This window comes from Peromyscus maniculatus, chromosome 4, assembly GCF_049852395.1.
Source record: "Peromyscus maniculatus bairdii isolate BWxNUB_F1_BW_parent chromosome 4, HU_Pman_BW_mat_3.1, whole genome shotgun sequence".
In the NCBI taxonomy this organism is placed as follows: Eukaryota; Metazoa; Chordata; class Mammalia; order Rodentia; family Cricetidae; genus Peromyscus; species Peromyscus maniculatus.
In genome coordinates, this window is record NC_134855.1 from 65,148,855 (window position 1) to 65,171,147 (window position 22,293).

General features: G+C 34.6%; 1 protein-coding gene across 2 annotated transcripts in view; it reads left to right on the forward strand.

The window, feature by feature from the left end:
- The window catches only part of LOC102909794 (fibrous sheath-interacting protein 2-like), an 82,088-nt gene that overhangs the window by 37,846 nt on the left and 21,949 nt on the right, over positions 1-22,293 (forward strand). For both annotated transcript variants that reach the window (XM_076569852.1, XM_076569853.1), the window contains exons 16-17: positions 1,346-10,295; positions 11,078-20,388. In XM_076569852.1, coding sequence (XP_076425967.1) covers positions 1,346-10,295; positions 11,078-20,388 — 18,261 coding nt within the window. The remainder of the gene's footprint in view (positions 1-1,345; positions 10,296-11,077; positions 20,389-22,293) is intronic.

Consider the following 22,293-nt stretch of genomic DNA (forward strand, 5'->3'; position numbering starts at 1 on the left):
AACATCAAACTCTGTATAGTCCTTGAGAAATATAGCAGTGGGCCTTTTTTCATTGAATCTTACTCAGTTAATAAAGCACGAAGCACACACAAAGATTCAATTTAAGGAATGTTTCTCTGTTTAATATCATAATTGAAAGAAATTGAAAAACTAAGATTCCTTTAACCTCATTTTGTTACATTCAAAACTTTAGAAGTTGCCCTCTTTTTTATATTTCAATTGGAAATGCTTTATCCTTCACCTAGTTTAAGAACAGGAGTATGGTTCTGTTGTTCATTATATCTTGTATAAAAATATTGTAGACATTTCAATATATACATTCAGTATTGTTCATTTAGAATAATTATCTAATACTTTAAAATTTATGATTTATTATTAGAATTTTCAATTAAAGATATATTTATGTAAACAAGAATTTTATACTTGCAGTCAATTCAATCTGTGCTTATCAAAGCATTAGCCATCATCTATCATAGTAGTGAAAAGATATTTTAAAAAATTGGGTAATTACAGCCTATTGGATTTTCATTAGGTGCTCCCTAAGAGCTTCAAAATTGATCATCAGAGAGGGTGTTACACAGATTTTAGATTTTTATGTAATGTTGACTTAAAACATGAGTAATTTCTGTTTACCCTCCGTGTATTTTGAGTAGGAACAACCTGTCAGCCTTTTTGTCATGTCTTGTATTTTCATCTATCTATTTTATGCTTTCATAGTTTGTTCTGATTAGTCATGTTAGCTACAAAGTCACTCTAAAATACACTAATTTTTGTATTCCATAAAAACAGACTGTGTGGTTACTGTTGTAGCATGGAGTAGACATGAAGATGATTTATTTTTCAAACCCATATAGAAGCTAGACAAATACTTCTGAAGGATTCCAAAATATGTTTATTATATCTGTTTGGAGAAATAATTTGAAATAATTGAATCAGTTTTCAAAATATATAGCAGAGTTATGAATACCACACTGGGTTTTTCCCAAAACTTTTTATGAGATATGACTAAATAACAATTTGATAACTTTAATTTTAAACTTATTTACCCAAGTTATGAATGTTGAGAAACAATCTATAGTTTCTTATATAGTTTCTTCTACATAAAATGAAATTTTATGCTCAAAATATTTTTTCTCTAGTATAAAATAAACCAGCTTAAAACAGTCTGAACAGATTCTGAACAGATTCCTTCTTTCATTTTCTTATAAATCATGCTGGTATTCTACTTATATTATAAATTATTATATAATTGTTTAATATAAAAAATTGAACGCTAACCCCATATTTCCCAAATATGGAATAAATACTTATATGACTTAATTTTTATCTGATTATCTCTTTTTAGGTAACTTCTGAAGAACTAAATAGCATAATTCAAAATATAATGACGTGGGTTGTAGCTACAGTAACCAGTATATTATATCCAGCCATCACAAAATATGAAGAAAGAGTGCAGAGTAATACTCATCCAGTGTCTGATGACTCAGACCTTTCTTCAGATAGTTCAAGTTTCTGTAGTACATGCAGTGAGGGCTTCACATACAGAAGCTACATACCTAAAGCATTTCAAGCAGATCCATGTGTATTTGCCAGTGACAGGACAGTGAAGAAACCACCCACACCTTTGAAACCTCCTTCTGCACATGTGGCAAAAACAGTTACCGGCACAAAATATCAAGTGAGGGGACAATCTCCATCTTCACAAGTCAATTACCACAAAACCAGCTTGGAATATCCATTCCCTAAGATAGGAAGCAGTAAATCTGATAGTTACCTGTTAACATCATTAGAAACAAGCACCAAAAAATCGAAAGATGTTACCACAGAAACAGATAGTTTAGAGATTCCATTCCTATATGACAAAAAACCAAAGGCCATGGATCAGATAAAAAATTTAAAGAATGTTTTTGTAAACTTTAAATGTCACTTGAAGGGAGAAACAGAACTTATTTTAGAAAGTATTTTTCAAGAAATAATATCTGACTTAACCCAGGCCATTCCTTCTCTTTCTTCTGTGACTGCTGAAGTTTTTGTTGACCAATGTGATACAGAGAGAGAAGACTTGTTCTCAAATGTTGACATATGCTCAGTAGCTTCAGAGATTGTGGAAAATATACTGCAGAGACTGGAGTCCGCTGTTGAGAAACAATGTGTGCAGATGTTTTCACAAGAAGATTTGACAGTTGATATTAAAACAAGTTTCTCTGGTAGTGCTGACTATTTCTCATCCTTAGATACAAAACCTTCAGAAGATACACTGACGTCTACCTTGGAGCCAATGTGTGATATTGCAGATGATATGGTACACGCCATTTTAGATAAGTTGATGACTCTTACGTCTTATAAGAAAAGTGAACTTCCTCTTGAAGACACAACTAAACATTTCCAGCAACAAATTAAGACAGAGCCAATTTTTGATAAATTTCATCAAAAAACTGTACAAAAGAAATCTGGTCCAGAATCTGATGCTGCTGATCTAATTGTGAAAGAAGAATTACAAAACTTAATATCAAATATTTTTTCACAGTCCTATCTAGTTGGTTATGTAGAAGAAGCAATAAGCACTATACTAGGCTGTGTACAAACTGAACTTAATAATGAGAGACTAATTGCATCTGAAGAAACAATAGTACTTCTTCAGCTACTGGATGATGTCTTAACTCAACTTCACCAGGGGCCAGCAAAAGCAGGTGTTAAAAAACATAGACAACCTCGAGTAAGAAATCTTCCTGATGCTGAAGAAAAGTATAGACTCACTAGCACTGGCACATTTAATTGTCTTAGAACTAGAAGACCATTTCCCCCTATTAATGTCCCAGGCATGGTTCTCTATTCTGAAGATGATGATGAGGAAATAGATAACCTTGTGAGAAGTGTGCTTGATTCATCCCTCAGTGATGAAAAAATAAAACCACAAGAGCAGATTCCTATTCATTGGCCTACAAGGAGAGACACTTGTTTTGAATCTAAAAGGAGCAATAAAGTACCAACAAAACCTACTTCTCAAAGCAAAGTTGGATCTCATGACTGTGGATTAAAGTTGAAGTTATCTCTTAGTAGTGAAGACATCATGAAGACAAAACATTGCTTGACCAATGATGCTTCAATTTTCAGCCAAGATCAAAAACATCAAATCCAAAAGGCTTCAGAAAACATAATTAAACACATTTTAACAGAAATGCTCAATGATATGTCTTTTGTTTCATCTCATCATTCAGGAAGAAAAATTGGTCAAGAGACCTCTGCTTTCATCTCAGAAAAATCTAAAGGATTATCAGATCAAGAATGGATAGAAGAGATGTTTTCTGAGTCAGAAATTTGTGCATTTGCACATGAAATAACTGATTCTGTGATAAATATACTTTATAAGGCCTCGAAATGCATTCCTAACGCCATTAAAAACACCATTTCATCAGTTCATCAAAGTTGTCTAGATCATCCTGATACTTCCCAAACAACCAAAGAAAAATCAAGTAAAATGCCATTCAAAGTATGGTTTGACAGTGAAAAGAAAATGAAATATTTATCTTCACTCAATATAGAGCTTGAAAAGACTTCCCCATTAAGATCTCGAGAATGTGAACCTAAGTATGTAAATGATATTACTGATAAGATCATTAATACAATTTTTAAAAGTCTGAAGTTATTTGTTTGTCCAAAATTACAGACAGGTAAAAAGTCTTCACTGGTAGGGAAATCATTACATTCTCAACTTAGTACTTACACAATGAAAATAGTCAACATTGTTTTAGATGCTATACAGAACGAACTAGAATTCACCAAGATAAACCCAAATCCTAGGGAGACAGACCAGACCAAGTGTCATACAAGCAAAGGGTGGTTTGCCGATTTCAATGAAGCAGTAGACTCCCATGTCACCGGCTTCAGTGATGTTATGGAAAGTCCATTACTGACGTGTATTTATGAACTGATATCAAGTGCAAATGAAGATCAAACAAATACTTCCACCTCTACAGATAAGGCAGTTTCTACAATGTTCTGCGGGTCTGAAAATGCTAATAAACAAAACATTTTGTCAAGTAAACAGGATAAAAATTCTTTTCGACAATATTTGGCTATACCTTGTATTCACCACAGTATCGTTAATGGAAAGGATTTGAAAGATAGTTCCAAGTTGCAGGTATTAGATCGAATTGGAGAAACACTGCATGAAATGTTAAGCAAACTCACAGGTTCCCACCCTGATTCTCAGCCATCTTGTAGTCAGCAAAACACAGAGAACTTACGTAAAGATCCTCCAACACTATCTAATGTTCAACTAATTTCCAATGCAATTCTGGAATATGTCCTTGCAAAATTATGTGATATTAACATAGATACCAGCATTGTAAATTCTGGATTGAAAACTGGCGCAGAGTCACTTGACATTGACAACCTATCATTTGCTTCAACTATGGAGGAAATGGCCAAATGCATCAACATCATCTCTAATATAATTTCCAAAATGATGATGGGTAATAAAGAGATTACGAAAAATAAAGCAAAAAATGATCTCCCAGTGTCTCCCAAAACAGAGAACTCAAAAGAAATGTGCCCAAATAAACTGAAAACCATTGCATCAGATATTCTTAACATGGTTTTTGCTAAACTGGAAGGATTTGCCAATGGAAATGTAGAAAATATTGGTGTTCTTAATGATGAAAATAAAACAGAGAATAAAATGGATTGGGAATGTGAAAGCAAAAATTCTCCCACAGATTCACATGATAAATCATTGCAATCTACTTTATACACTCATGCAAAGAAGGCATCAAGTGCTATTTTGAAAGCCATTCAAACAGAATTAAATATTAACCCATCAGATTGTAAGAAAAATACAAAGAACTCGCCACAGGAGACAAAAATGCTTACAAATATAGTTGATTTAATTTTGGATGTAGTATCTTCAGATATGTTTACTGAACCTGAATCTGAGCACAGAGACATTGAAAATTATCGATATCGACCAATTTATGGGAATTTTCTTCCTGGAGGAGCTGAAACAGGGTCATTTCTAGATGATGACACACAAAATAAAGAATTCATTGGAGATAGAACATCACCCACAGAAGAAACTAGAACCCTTTCTACTGACCAGTGGGTTCTAGAAAGAACCTTGAACAAAATTGAAGTAAAACTCAAAGAACCACACAAATCTCCAATTGTTCCCATTATAAGAAATATTTTGAATGAAATTTTTCAAAGTGCATTAATCAATCAATTAAATGTTGTTTCTCTCTCACACTCTCATTTTAGTAGTATGCCTTATAATGTCCCTGTGTCAACTACTCAAACGTCTGCTCAATTTATGGATCCTTTGATGGGCCCTTTAGTGTCTGACACAGATGTAACTAAGGTGGTGAATGATGTTGTTAGGACTGTATTTCACAAACTGTATTCAGCTGCCACGACAGAAAAACATGAAAGTGGAAACAGATGTGAAACAATCATCTTTTCCACCAATGTTTCTTATCGTGAGCATACCTATCCAGGAAACCAACCTCTAAGTGTCTTAAATAGAAATCCATGTGACATTCAGTCGAGCTGGAATGTTGACAAACAGACAAAAATAAATGTAGTTGAAGATATTGTGCAGGCAATATTAGAAAATTTAGAAACTTTTGCTGCTTCCAAAGTAGAATCTCTCTTTCATCCCCAAGTCAGCTTCAGAGTTCCAGTGACTTTGCCAGTACAGCAGGAAGGGGCAACATTAAGCAAAGCATTGTCAGGCAAAGACTCATATTCTGATAAGCAACTTCCCTGTTGTTCAGTGGATTATAGCAACCCAGGAAAGATGGACTCGTGGTGCCAACTGTCTTTGTCCAAATTAAATATTTATGCAAAAGAAGTGGCTAGGAAAATTTTACAAGGCATCAAGCATGAGTTAGATAAAGAACAAGAGAGTCCGTCCCTGACAAATAACATTGTGGTTTCCGAGAATATTGCAAGTCAGGTTGTTAGCACAGTGCTCGATATTGTGTCAAGCAAAAGCAAGTGTGACAAAAACAGTTGTGACAAAGACAATTATTCAGAACAGCAAGATGGTATTATTGAAAGGCTAGTCAATAAGACAGAATATCGAAAAATACTCGAGTTTCAAATTCAAGATACCATTGAAGGGATCTTATGTAATATTTATGAAAATATTATGTATCAGAATAATCTCTCATTTGCCACACCCACTCTGCAATATAATATACCTAGCAAACACTCAGAAGCAAATTTACAACCAGTTGTTATGGGTACAAATATTATCCCGAAAGTATCAGTTCCTAAAACAGATGTCATTTTGGTGTCCAAAGATATAGTGGATATTGTGCTTCATAACCTTACTTCTTTGGTTATGCTTGCCATAAAGGCCAATGATCCTGCTTCCTCAAGATTGGACTTCTATGATATGTTTCCAAAATCTCAGTGCCAACAGCCTCTTTTTATAACACAAAGTACTGAGGAACAACCAGGGCATTTTTCACATTCAAAAAATATGAATTTAGCTTATGCTGCTGTTTATCAGATGCCTGTGAAGAGAAATGAAGATACCAGGGAACCTGCACCTGACCCATGCGAGGAAAACGCCAACTTCATTACTAAAACTATTTTCAATCGATTACAGTCTTTTGCCACAGAAAGAATAAATTCATTAATGACTCCAACCTTTAAGTCTAATAAAGAAAATGTATTTATTAGCCCAGAATTTGAAAATGGTAAACAAGATGACAGCATTTTTCATGAGTCAGGCCAAGTTGAATCTGATGTGAATGTCCTAAAATTATCAACAACCAAAACAGGTCCTAGCCAAGAGCTTGCAAAACCCATTTTTGCCAGTTGCAGAGAAAATCTTGGAACTACAGTCCATTTATCACAAACTAGTCTTAAGGACTATGCTGATTTCATTGCCAGTGCTATTTTGAAGCTTATTAAAAATGATTTAGACTTAGAAATACAAAGTGTACACACATGTTCAAATAACATTTTATTTCAAAAAAATACTGTGAGTGAAATTGTTAATAGTATCTTAAATATTTTGCACAATAAAGGATCAGAAAAGGATTTTTTTTCATCCTCCCCAGAGAATTCTAGCTGTTCACAGTTAACCATATCAAATGAAGTTTTGCCAGGATACAAAGAGAGGGAAAAAACTACCACATTATCACAGTTTACAAATGACCCTTTAGAAGAAAACCAGACAACAATGGAAAAGGAAAGCCAGAGAGTTGTTTTGGAAGAAATATTTATGAAAAAAGGAGGATCAAAACCAAGAGAAAAAAACAAAATATTCAGTGCAGTAGAAGAGGTTTTGAAGAAGCTGAATCAAAATATAATGGAAATCATAGGCCACTTGCTCCCATTTAATGAGATTCCCTACATTGTGTCTAAATCTAAGAGTAAAACATCAGCTATAGCACGGAAGAAATTCTTTCAGTCTCATATTAACAACATATCAAATGATATACTTGAAAACATTTTGGGAGAAATGCACTCTGTGGTTGTGACATCATTATGCAAAAAAACTAAAAGCAGAAGAGAGGTAGAAATGTATGACAACAATGATACCTCATCAGTAAAACCATCATGCTTTAGAGAAAATAAGCCAGCAAGAAAACGAAGTAATCCCTTTAGACTTGGGGTACCACAAATGCATCATAATGCTGACAATTTAAATGCCCTTGTGTTAGAAAACACTTTTTTGCCTTATTCACCACTGCAAATTGGAAGATATTTAGTTCAAATGGTTCTTGATAAATTGTTAAATTTTGTTTCCCTTCATCTAGAAGAGAGATTTCCCCCTGAAGGTAGTTATGATGACATGTACCTTCTTAGACTACATAATTCTAAACTTAGCCCTAAGAATAGCCCTAGGCCAGGATGTAAAACAAGTTTAAAAGCAAGATCAAAAATTACCTCTCTCTCTAAATTTAAAACAAAACCACATCTAGGCATTAGTGGTACTAAGTCCAAAAGCAAGAACAAATTCGGTACTGGAGAGAAGATTTCAAGAGAGAATCGATCCAAAACTGCCATTGGGCTGCCACAAACTCCACCAAAAGAGGATGCCAAAACCCTACTGAAAACAAAACTGCCAGCTTCAGAATTAAGAATTTACGCCAAGAACATAATAACTGATATTTTAGAAATAACTGTGAAAGAACTTGAAACAGTGGCACAAAATAGAGCCATGTTAAATACAAAAGCTTTGCCATCGGATCAAATTCTGGAAGCAAGTAAAATTGTTAATGCGGTGTTGCAAGAATTGTATGCTACAAACAACCACAATTCAGCTTCTCCAATTAATGTCTCAAATCTGGGTGATTTTCATGTGTCAAAGCAAAATCTGGGTGCAGGTTCCCCTACTGAGCAGCAGGCATGTTTTTACTTAGAGAATGTTTCCTCACAGCTAGAACAGATTTTTCCTAAAGAAGGTATATTTAAAAAAATGTTTGACAAATGGCAAGCAGAAACAAGTGATACAGAAAATGAAAAGTCTAAACTTTTAACCGTAGCTGAAAGCATTTTGACTGAAATTTCAATAAAAGTGAAGGATTTGGAGTATTCGCTTTCACTTTTAAATTTACCACCACTTGAAGATTGTGGAAACAGATTCTATGATCACTTTAAAGATGGATCTACCAGAGCTGAGGATACGAAAGCACAAATCAATATGTTTGGACGAGAAATTGTTGAAATGCTATTTGAAAAATTGCAGCTGTGCTTCTTGTCTCAGATGCCTATTCAAGACGGTAAGGGAATGCTAACAAATAGGAAAGAATATGTTGCTGCTAAAAGTAAGCATGGTGTTCCAAGCAAGCACATCCTCAGTGGTGTGCAGACCTGTAATATGAAGACAAAAGTGTCCACGAGTCCTAGCAACCAAATCGTGCAGGAGATCGTACAAAGAGTCTTAAACATGTTAGAGTCATTTGTGGACTTGAAGTTTAAGCATATCTCTAAATATGAGTTTTCTGAAATAGTGAAAATGCCTATAGACAATCTCTTTCAAGTGCAACAGAGACAATTAAGCAAAAAAATGTTGCCAAAGTTACAACCATTTAGAAAGTTTGGTGATGAACCCAAGTCAAGTACTAGTATATCCAAGGAAAACATACAGAGCACACTCCTACAGGTTCATTCATTCCATTCAGAATTACTTTCATATTCTGTCACTACTGTCAGTGACATGCTTAGCATTATCAAGAATAAGCTAGACAAAGAAATAAGCCAAATGGAACCATATCCAGTTAGCATACTGAAAGAGAATATTGCTGCAAGTGAGATCATTGGTAGACTGATAGATCAATGTACTCATTTCAGTGAGTCTTTGATCGCAAAGCTTCCAAACAAAAATTATTTCAAAAGAACTGAGAATGTTTACATTGTTAACCAGGTTGAATTTGCATCTCATGTGAAAATGCCTACATCAAAGATGAGAAACACTAGTGTGAGAAGTAATACTTCACAAAGGAGTGTATCTGGCTTGACGTTTAATTCAGAGGATGATACAAAAGAAAAGTATGGGATCACATCCAATTCACCCTCACACATCACTTCCTGTGTCGAAAACAATATTACAAGCTCAGAGCCAATGGGAAGACCCAATTCAAAAGCTGTGCCATCATGTTCTGGAAACAAAGCACAAGACCAGAGTCAAAGGAAACCAAACTTTGGACTTTTTGAGGAAGCCACAAAAGGTAACAATTCTCTTCCTGAAGGCAGTATGTTACAAAAATTGTTTAAGAAAGCAAATGATTCCACAGAAGAATCACTAAGACAAGTCATGTCATTCATAGAAATGGGAAAAGGTGAAAATCCAAGAGTATTTCATTATGAGACCACCAAACCAATTGAGCCAAATGAAATTAAGACAAATGCTTCCCCACTCAAAATATGCTTAGCTGCAGATAATATTGTTAACACAATACTGTCCTGCTATGGCTTTTCCCATCAGCCACAATCAGACGAAAGCCTGGAGACCATGAAACCATTTTTTATGCCAAGGCAAAATCCTTTGTCTGTGGTAAGTGAAGGAGAAAAGAATGAGAAAAATTTGCTCAGAATGTGGTGTAAAAGAATGACCTGTATAAATGAAGAAAAAAGTGAAGGTCTTGAAGCCTGCCAAGAGGATTTTTCTTTATTACACAAATGGAAAAATAAAAACTCCAAAATGACAGTGGAGACTTTGGAGGAAACTGACACAATTGCCTTTGTTGATCATGAACTGGGTCCAAATGAAATGCATTTGTTGGCAAGACATGTTACTACATCTGTGATCACACATTTGAAGAATGCCATAGCTGCAGGTAAGCAAGAGATAAGTTAGTTTTTAAGTTGGAATAATTTTGGAAAACAGTAAAAGGTATATTTAAAAGATCTCCTGTCCAAGAGTCTACAATTTGTTTTTTCTGAAAATAGCTTTAGAAACGTGAATAACTATTTGATTACTTTTAAACTCCCATGATGCATAAAAATGTTACTAAGTTAACTCTTTATGTATTAAGTAAAAAAGATGTGGGTTTTTTCCCCTCTAGACCTATAGATAAGGGGAAAATGAAAAAATTAAAGTAAGGAATTTTGGTTGAATATGCACTGTGAATCAAAAAGTTGCAAATACTTGTGTATGCCTCTGCTGCTGCAGTCTATCATTAACTTTCTGAAACTGATACACTTGTATTTTATTCAAGATGATAGAGTAACACAAATCTTTAAACTTAGAAGTAAAATGCAGCATAGCATCAAATATATTGATTTAATATAGTTTTAAATAATTATTTCACTGGAGTTATGGCAGGATGTTTCACCAAACATGAAAAATCTCATCTCTTAGTGTCCATAACTATACAGTCAAGGCAGACATCAACCTATGACTTGTAGATTTGAATATGGAAGACCTGTTTTCTCAACATATTGGCTAAGACTAAGAAGTGAAGTATTAAAGGAAAATCCTATTTCTTTTTTATTAAGTTTTACCTTTTACTTTAGTAAGGGGCCTCACAGACAAAATACATTGCCAAAATGTTGAATTTTCCAAATTTCCTCTAATCCAATCTAAAAATGCTTGTTTCTTTCTTACATTTTCTTTTAGTTTCAACTGAGGAGTTGTCTCATGTTTCTTCACTCCCAAAGAAAAATTATGACTCAAAACAGCCTCTCAAAAGCATATATAGTAATTCTTCAATGTTTCAGTTTTGTGAACATCTCTCTGAATCAGTCATCTGCTACTTAATTTCAAACATTCCTGATGGCACCAAAGAGGGTAGCAAAGACAAAGCATGGGAAATCCAAAAAGCAATCTCTAACAGAAACATATCAATTCATTCTCAAGTGTATAAGAGCAGATTTATTTCCATTGGAGAACTTGCTTTAAGTATTTTTGAAGTTATTATTGAAATTCTTTCTAATGGTAACATTATAATTGCTGACAAGGCACATCAGACTCCCATAAAAACTAAGTATAGGTTCTGTCCAAGCGTGACTTCTTCTGACTTTGATGATATCTTTCAAGATCTCTTAAAAGGAGTGATTTTTGTATTGTCCGAAGTACTAGGAATGAATCATTTTGAAAATAATGTAAGAAACAAATCATATTCTACATTTAGAAATAGTGTACCCATTTTCAACAAAGTCAATACCACAGAAAGTCAGATAGGCTCCAGGGACTGGGAATCATCTCCTCGCCTAATTGATCACCTTGCTCAAAGAAATAAATTAAATTACCTAGCACGTAGGTTAAATGGTCTGGTTGGTAACTTAAAATCTCATGAATCCAAAGAAGTCATCAATGAAGTCTTTAATATTGTTTTAGATTTATTTTTACCAGATGACTTCCCAGATGGGGATATGAGTTCTGGTAAATCGGCAAGAACATCTTTCACCTCAAATAATCAACAAAGTGACAGAATACTTGCAAATAATCTAGGGCTTTCCCCTAAATCAATTTTTCTTCTCAATATTGTGTGTGAGAAACTTATTAGAACACTTCTAGAAAAATGCACGGGCACTGCATTTCTTGAGGATAGTTCTCTTTTTCGTGAAGTAGCAGAAGAATGTCAACATGTAAAATTACTTCGAAGTGTTCAAGGTGGAAATTTTGATTATTGTAAGGCACCAATGAACTGTGAACAATTTCAAGGAGATTACATGTCAGACCTTTCAGAAAATCTTGAAGACATGGATCAAGATTTATTATCATCAGACTGTATACTTAATGTTATGTCCCACACCTTGGTTAAATCTTTGATGGATAAGCTATCTCATGATTTTCAACAAGCTCCTTTTGAAAACAAATGCATGAACTACAGAACAAGAGAAACACAACCTTTTTCCCCAGAAGCAAAAAAGCGAGAATTAATAGAATTGGGACAAACTAATACCCATGTAGGATTCATGAGCTATGACAATAATTATTTTACCAAGTCCTTGAATAATTCCAAAGCAACTAGCTTTAAAATGCGAACACCATTTGGCAAACAACATACAATAAAACCTTTCTCTTTGCTACTTCCTGAAAGACGAGAGACAAGAGGAATGAACACAGTAGCCTTTCATAAGCTATGTCCAGGAGGTGCAAATGGTAGTGTTTATTCAGCTACATTTTTGGAGGACATAATCTCAGAATTATTTTTTAAGCTATCTACTTCATTGTGGAGGAAAAATATAAACATCACTGAAACCTGGCTCAATGAGATAAATACATCACTTATCAACAATGTAGTGAATGGCTTAAATAATGCTCAAATTACTGTTCTAAGGTATCCTGAAGAAAGGCTATATTTTCCATCAGCACATAAAGGATGTGTTACCAAAATTGTTGATTCCATTTATTATGATGTTTTACAGAAGTATGAATTTAAAGTAACCTGTGGTGGTAATCTGCCATATGATAATACTTCAGTAGCTGAACAAATGTCTAATAGCATATTGTTCGAGGTCATAGACTATCAGCTTCCATCTTGCTTCAAGGGAAAGCTCAGGTCAAATTCATATCATACTCTCAATGCTGAAATCATACTGTATAAACTTCAAAACAATCTAAGAAAATTTATTTCTGAACCCATATCTTCAAAAGGTTATAGCACCATGTTACCTCACTCATTTTTAGAATATGTCATCAGAAGACTTTTAGCTCAGCTTATGCCCCTGCCTATTAAGCCTTCATCTTTAGAAAAACAATATTTAATGACTTCAGATTTTGATGAAATGTCCAACTGTATAACAAATAAGGTTATGTCAGCCATTTCAAAACATAAAATCTGGTTCACCATCTATGATAATCAATGTCTCCACACAGATACAAACCTCCAAAAGATGGTAGATTCTGTTTACAGTAATATTATACAAATGTCTGGTTCTCTTGATTTAATACAGAAGAATATAATCAACAGAAGTCCAATTATGATTGATCAAATAGCCAGTTTCATTATCCAAGAGATTATTGAGAACCACCTTCAACCATTTTTGTGTGGAGAGACTTTACCTCGCCCCAAAACTCCACTGGATGAGGTATCGTATATGGTCAAACAAGTTCTCAATGAAGTTGTAGAGTCTCACAAACTCCAGAAGCCATCACCTTTACACACTTACCCTGATAAATTTGTAGGAGAAATTGTTACCAGAGTTTTATCAAAGATTTTTAGCCCTAAGCCTAATACTAATGTTGAGCTGGAAAATATGACCCAAAAAATAATAAACTCAGTGAATAACCATCTAGACAAAACTAAGATTCCTATTCTATGTGATAAGCAATCGTCCTTTCCATTTAGTGATGCAGATATTGTAGATGAACTTGTCACCTCAGTATACAGAAATGTTTTGAAGCAGCATGGGCTAGATCCTGACATTGACGAGTCTGGAAATGGTGAAGCTTTTGTGGAAAATATTGCCAAATTAATCATAGCAGCTATTTCAGACTATCTTCTTCATCCACTGTTTTCTGGTGATTTGTCAGCTGCTCCCTGTTCTAATTCAATGGCTGATGATATTGTTTATGATATTCTTGGTAACATCGATAATTCTACTAAGTCAAAGCAGAGTTTACCTCCATATAATACATTGCTACCATATACATTTTTAGAAGATATGATCAGAGTACTATTATCTAAATTTTTTCCTTCTCCTAAAATGGTTTTAAATATAAGAGCTCCAAAAGACAAAGGAGTAAATTTTAATGAAATTGCTTCCAATCTGATCAGTGATATTAGGAGAAAAATTTCCCAGCATGAAATTAGATTTTCAAAAGATGAAGATAAAGCCAAGTCTTTTTACTCAGAAGATGATGTTTGCCATCTTGTTGATTCTGTTTTCACAAATATTTTAGAAAACACCAGTTCTCAAGAATCAGTGGAACAAAATATCACAAAAACTAATGAAGTTTTCATTGATAAAATTGCAGGTTTTATTATTAAATATATCTGTGAGCAGCATCTTCAGCCATTTGTGGAAAAAAGGCAAATATCTACATCACCATACAAATGTTTTGATGACAGACAGCCATTAATTTATGCTAGTGCTTATTCTTCAACTTTTTTGGAAGATGTAGTCTCTGGAGTAGTGAGCAAAATATTTCACAGGGTGATTGGCATTGTACAAGTGGAGTCAGCAAGAAATTCAGAAGATGTTTTGTTTGATAAAGCTGAAAATCTTATATATTGGATAACAGAGGAATTTTCAAAAGCCCAGGTTACATCTATAGAGAATGCTGAGAAACAGTTGTGTTTTTCCCCAGTAGAGAAAGATGTACTCAAAAACATTATTGACACTGTGTACAGCAAAGTTTTAGAAGAATATGAAATGAGAATCATGCCTGATAAAGATTTTCTCAATGACACAAAGGCATTGGCTGGCCGGATAACCAAAATCATTCTGACTGAAATTTTTGATTTCCAAATTCCACCAGCTCTTTTAGCAAATCTGCCTCTAAGTTTACATTCCAAACTTAGTCAAAATGTTTTGGTAAATAGAGTCCATTATGAAATTAGCAAGTCAAGATTCCGAAGACAAGCATCAACAATATATACTACTATGCTCTCACATATTCATTTAGAAAAAATAGCCACTCAGCTTATGTCTCAGATAAGTCCATCGCATTCCAGTGTAGAACATTCTGATACTCCACAATCAGAGTTAAGTAACACAGTCATGAAACTGATAAATGAAATCATGTCCATAATTTCAAAACATGCAATATGTATTGTAAAACATGGAAATGAAAAACAAAGTATGATTTCGGAAAAAGACATACAGTCAATGGTTGACTCCATTTATGCTGATCTTTCTCATTCAAATCTATACCAGCATCTTACAAAGGATAAAAAAGGTATAAGTAGCATGCCTGTTTCAAAAATTGCAAGTTTTATAATAAAGGAGATCTTCAATCATCATCTAGATTCATTCTTATCAGGAGATAAAAGTTTTCTTTCAGCTTCAGTTGCTCAACCTTACAAGCAGAAGGCAACAAACCCTAAGCAAAGAGAACTGTCTTTTATTATGAACTCAGCTATCTTTTTGGAGGAAGTAATTTCTGAGCTTTTATGCAAAATTCTTCAGACATTCATACAGGATTCCTTGGCTGCTGAAACCCCAGAGAAAGCAATAGCCCAAATAATGGATATCGCTACAACATTAGTAAAATCAATTGTTTTAGAGTTCACTACATCTGAGATTTTACTTGCAGAAAATTTGGATGAGAGTCTATGGTTTTCAGAGACATATAAAGAAATGGTTCAAAAAACAGTCAACTCAGTTTATGAAAACATATTAGATGAATATAAATCACTGACTCAACTACACAGGACTGTACAAAACAACACTACTTGTTTTGGAGGAAAATTATATCATTTTCTACTGCAAGAAATTTATGATTATCAGGTACAGTCATTAGTTTCAGGTGAATTAATGCCTTCTTCCTATTCTTTCCCTCGAGCTGAAAATATCATCAAAAATGTGCTCAATGTCACCTTGAAGGATACCAATGCCATGCCATCATGCATTACAGTGCTCCCCTGTTCTCTGATAGAAAATATGATTTACAAGCTTTTAGTAAATATCTTCCCTTCAGATGATACTACAGATAAACTAAAGGAAAAAGAGGTTGGGCCAGATGATGATGACGAGTTCATGGCTGCAGCTTCAAAACTGACTGATGAAATTCTAAAAGAAATTTCTGAACATGAGATCAGATTTGCCACTGCAGAGGAGAATGAAGATAGTATGCAATTAGGAACTACTGAGAATTTCATTGATTCTGTATGTAATAATATTTTGAAAAACTCTGAATTCCAAGCAGAAGTACAGAAAGATGCACACAAAAAGGGAGGTTCATTTCTCAGTAAAACAGCTGGTTTCATTATTAAAGCTATCATGGATCATCATTTGCAACCATTTTTATATGGTGAAGACTCTCCTTCTAGTAACTTACCTGAGTATGGCCATGCTTCTGTTGTTGCTAAGTCTGGGAAAGAAAAGGCACAGCCTTCTCTATTTTCAGCTGCATTTTTAGAAGATGTAATTGTTGACCTTGCTCACAAGTTTTGTTCTTTTGCAACTCTTGCTAAAGATTCTATGAAAAAGGATATTCCGGAGCCAGAAATTGTAAGCTTAGCTATCAACTTTGCAAACTCTCTCATACAGGACTTTAGGAAAAGTAAAATCAAAGTTTTACCACATGCTGAAGAAATATTTTCTTTACCACCAATTGGGAAGGAGACAGTTGATGCGATATCTAATTTTGTATATGATCAGTTCATAGGGAAATTGGGATCTGATGGTATTCAAAAGGATGATACTGGTAACATTATTATAGAAATGGTTTCTTCTTTAGCCCAGAAGGCAATCTCTGCATTCAAGATTCAGCCACTATTTTCAGGAGACTGGTGCTCAACTTTCTTTTCATTTCTAGATGCAGAAAATATCACCCAAAGAGTTCAGCTCCTACCACAGCAAACCTCCATGCAGACTAGTAGACTCTTAAAGCAGAGCCAGCTTGCTTTGTCTGAAGACACATCAGTGAAAAAAGATGATATCCATCATCCAATAATTAACTCTGTAGCTACCTTCATGAAAAGCAATATCATTGACCTGATATCAGGATCAACTACAGGTGTCACAGATACTAAGAAAGATGATGATAATAAACTGAAATCTGCCACCTTAAAATATGAGAATGTCTCAAAGGCTACTTCTCCAACTACTAGTGTGAAAAGTAAAGATCCTCAGGTTCAACATTTGAGTGACAAATGTAAAAGTACTGAAACTGGGAAAGAGAACTTAGTTTTCATCAATGAGCAGGGGCAGACGATTGAAATATATACCCATTTTGCAGTTGCTACTGTTAATAACAGTTCTGAGGAGGTACTTGAATCAGATTTCATAACAGACAATGAAAAGAAAATTGACAGTGCTAGTCAAAGTTTAGTGAAAATAGATGAGAAGCCCAAGAGTGAGAGTAAAGAGAACATAACAAAAAAAACTTTAAAAATAGCCCAACAGCCAGTCAAGGAAGAGAAGACACAGTCTGTAGCTGAAACAGATATAGATGAGGAACTATACACAGAAACTGAACGTGTTGAAAATGTCATTGAAAATATTTATGACAATGTTTTAACAATATCTTCTCAAGAGCCATTGGATTTTTCTAGACCAATATACAACAAAAGCCTCCAGAGTGATAAAGCTTCAGTTAAACTTCAAGATTCTGCACAGCCTGTTACAACAAAGGATTCATCCGCAACAGTTAATAGAGACATCACTGCTAAACAGAAAGCAAGTGAAGAAGCTGAAACTAAAAGAAAAGAAGAGAGTGAGATAAAAAGAGAGAAAGAGATTAAAAGTCAGCCTAGTAAAACAGACCATCCACAGTCCTTATCAGAAAGTGAACCTAGAACTATTTCTGCTAAGTTTCTAGAAGATGTGATCATTGAAATGGTGAACAAACTAATATTTACATCTTCACCAGAAACAGAAACGTTCAATAGAACTCCAGATGCAAGTGGTGACCAAAATCAACGTGAACTTTATGACACAGCTTTGAAACTCATTGATTCAATGTTTAAGGAGTTTTCAGATCCAGAAACTAAGGTATTTAGGACAGATAAAGGTAATAAGATTTCCTCACAAGCAATCAAAGACTCATCAACTAATACGGTACCTCCTGGGCTTAAAGAAGCAACTACAGAAGAACCATCATCCAGCATGAATATTAAAAATGTGGATAAATTGCCACATGAGCATAAAACAGTTGAACAATCCTCTTCTGACAAGATACCCTCCATAAATAGAATGCTATCAATTGAAAAATCAGTTGTCAATAAAATTGTTCACTCTTGTGTTTGCGATGTTTTAAAGGAATGTACATCTCAAGAGTCTGTTTGCAAAACCATCAACAACAATAGGGAAAATCTTGCAAAAAGGCTAACTAGCACAGTGATAAATGAAATTTTTCAGCATCAGCTTAACTTGATATTTTCTGATGAGATACCAGCTTCAGGATGTGTGCCTCTCGAATCAAAAGATGTTGAGGAAAAGTTCCAAAAGGCAGTGCAAACAGCCAGTAAAGAATGTAACACAGCCAGTAAAGAATGTCAAACCTCATCTCCATACACCATAAAGCTGCCTTTCAAATTTTTAGATGATGTGATTTCTGCTCTTTTAGCAAAAGTTTTTTCAAAACTATCCAATGCCAAAACAAAAATATCTCAACAGAATTTGTTGACACAACTTGACTTCCTTAAAATGAAGTTAGTAAGTATGGTTGCAGCAGAGATTGCCAAAAATGAAGATTTGAATATACAGTATGTAGACTCTTTGAATCCAAATGATGATGAAATTATTCAGCTGGTGGTTCAGACAATTTATAATAATCTTTTGCCACAGTTTGGATCACAGGAAACCATACAAAATTGTGTAGTTAGTGGATGCAAATTCCTTTCAAAAACCATAGTTGATTTAGTTCTTCAAGAAGTGGCTGGCAATCAGTTGCAGAACTATTTTGGCAGTGAGTTGACTCCATATCAGTGTGCAGAAGTTGACAATGTTGTTGAAAATATCCTCACCAATGTTGCCTTAACTACTCCATCACAGCCACCACGTCCCCGTAAACTATCTTATAATATAATAGAAGCAATTGCTGTAAAATTCTTATCAAAACTTTTATCTGGCTTTCCAAAAGTGCATACAGAAAGAACTAAATCTCAAGAAACTGAAATGCAAAAAATAACCTCAAAAATATTAAAGTCAATCCAAGAATGTTTTTCCAAAAGTAAGATCAAAGTTGTACAACCTGCCAAGGAATCGGAACCTGTGCCTGTAGCTGACAATGCAACTATTGACAAAGTAGTTAATTCCGTTTATGGCAATCTTTTAAAACAATCTGGCTCTCCTACGTCTGTATTGGAAGATTTAATGGGTAAGAGTAATGACCTTTCTGACATAATAGGTTCGTCAATGGTGAAGGAGATTTCCAATTCTGAATTTCAACCTCAAGCAGAAGAAGAACTTTCAAGTTCAGAATTAGCTCTTGAAGCTGTCAAAATTATGGAAAAGGTGGTGAAAATTATTGATGAGCTAAAGTCCCAGGAAAAATCTTCATCTGTAAAAGATTTAGTGTTAGACTCCAGAGTTTTAGAGGAAGCATTGGCCTTATTCTTGGCTAAACTAGTAAAGAAGCCTGGTGTTGCAAGCAAAGATATGGACAGTTTAACAAAGCCTGAGTTAAATAAAATTGCATCTCAGTTGACAAAATCTGTAACAGCTGAAATTTCCAGAAGTAATATAAATCTTGTGGATTCTAATCCTGAAGAACAATCTTTAGCTCCAGAAAACACTGAAATGATTTCTCAGGTTATTGAATCTGTTTATGATAATATAATAAACCAATCTGAAACCTGTAATGAGCCCTATGATATGAAAGGTACAAAGAAGGCCTTGCCTAAGAAAGTGGCTAGCTTAATTGTCAATGGTGTTTCAAATGTTCCACCATGTAGAGTTAACACAATGAGTTCTTATACTGCTGCTTTTGGAGATCTAGACACAAGTCGAATCATTGAAAAGGCACAAAAGCATGCTTCACAAATGAACTCTGACTCTGATAAAGAGCCAGATGATATATTGGAAGATGAACTTCCCATTAGAATAATTCCACATGTCGGGAATAAACCACTGAGAATAGATCCAAATATCATCTCAGAACACTTAGCAGTTATTTCTATGAAGACTCAGCCTCTGGAGACACTTAATATGGACTGCATAAAGAGAACTGGTTATAGCATAACAGAGCTGAGAAGAGCTTCCATAAGTGGAAAAGGTCACTCTTCCCCAGACGTGTCTGAACTAGGAGCAAGACAGAAAGAAAGGCGTATCTCATTGGATAGGACAGGACGACTGGATGTAAAACCCTTAGAGGTAAGCATCGTGACAATGGAGAAAAGGGGGAAAGCAGTGAGCCAGTTCTGTGATTTCCTTCCTTTCCTAGCTACATGCAAACATATGCTTGTTATTTTGCCAGCTGAACAGGCAATTGTTTGCAACGGTTCATCTCCATAGTCAGGATTTTCAGGGACTTGCCATATCATTTCCATGTTCCACACTAAAGGCCTAAGGCTAGTTTTTAATAAGATAATCCACTAAACCTATTTTTCATTGAACCAAAATGTAAGTATGGTTCCTGATTAACATCATAATGACTGGAATATAATTTCATTTAGAAATTTATAGGAACATGTACTAAACGCCATCTATTTAAGGCACTACAGTACTATTTTCCCCTCACTTTTATTTAAATTTTTCCATGTAATATATTTGAATCATATCCCTGCCCCAATTCATCTTGTGTCCTCCCTACCTCCCTATGCACCCTACTTCATATTCTTTCTCCCTCTCTCTTCTTTCTTAAAAAAAAAGAAAAATATCAGAACAAAGATACAGAAAGGAAACAGAAAGACAAAACTTAACAAAACAAAACAACAAAAGACATGCAGAAATACATAAAGTTCAGTTTTTGTAGGCCAATTACTATTGGATTTGAGGCCTGCCCTGGAGTATGATTTATATACCTGGTGACATTATTTTAGCGAAAACTGATTTTCCCTTTCCCAGCATGTTATCAATTGCAAATAGTTTCGTGCTTAGGGGTGGTACTATGCATCTGCTTCCTCTTCTCACTGCTAGAATTTTGTTTGATTTGAATGTGTGAATGCACATGCTGTCACACTCTCTGTGAGTTCATATGTATAACAGACCTGCTGTGTTGTGTCTAGAAGATGCATTGCCTTGCAACCATCCACCACCTGTGGCTATTAACAGTCTTTCCATCTGATTTCTTTAGAGATACCTGGGCCTTAAGGTAGAGATTTGCTAAAGACATCCCTTTTAGTGCTGAGTGGCACAGAGTCTATTAGATTCTGCACATTTCTAGTTGTGGATCTCTGTGTTAATTACCAAAAAGATTATTTTCTAGTGAGGAATGAATGAGGCACTGATTTATGGCTATATCAATATGTGATGAGAAATCATTTTATTGTTGTATTCCTTTATGAGAATTTCTGAATTCTGAATTAACTGTATTTTCCATAGGCCAATGATCTCTCTAGTCTCAGGTCATTAGCCACCTAAGCAATGTCAGATACAGGTTCTATCTCATTTGATTGGGTTTACATCCAATCAAAAACTGGTTAATTACTGCTATAACCTTTGTCCACTACTGCAACTGTATCTGTTGCAGTCAGTTCACTGTTGCAGTTTTCAGGGTTTATAGCTGAATGATATTGATAACTCCTTTCCTCCTCTGGTAGCATGCAAAATGCCTTCCTATACCATGAAAGCTAGTCACTGGGGTAAAGATTCTAGTTAGGTACCAGCTCTATTTCTCTGTGTTTGAAGACTTAAGTATGTGAAATATAGAGCAATAACATTTAGTGTCAAGTTGCAGAGGGTAACTAATAGACTTATGAATAGCCTGTGGTATTTGAGGGGTTCTATAGGACCCATTTGATCAGCAGTTCAATAAAATGTAACCCATTCTTGGCACATGGGGGTCCTATTCAAATTCCTAACATTGAATGTGTGCATTTTTTGTAGGATTTCTATTTTCATGGATATACTCTGTGCTATGGCACTGACTCAAGTATAAAACTATATTCTCTGGAAAATAAATACTTTAATTTTTTTCTAGTATGACTCTGAAAATTATTGTATTAAGTCTTAAGGCTGATAATAAAATAAGTTAATTAGTTATTGATTGATTGTTAAGTTAGAGACTAGGTCACTGTTTAGCCCAGGACAACCTGGAACTTACTACAAAGGCTGGTG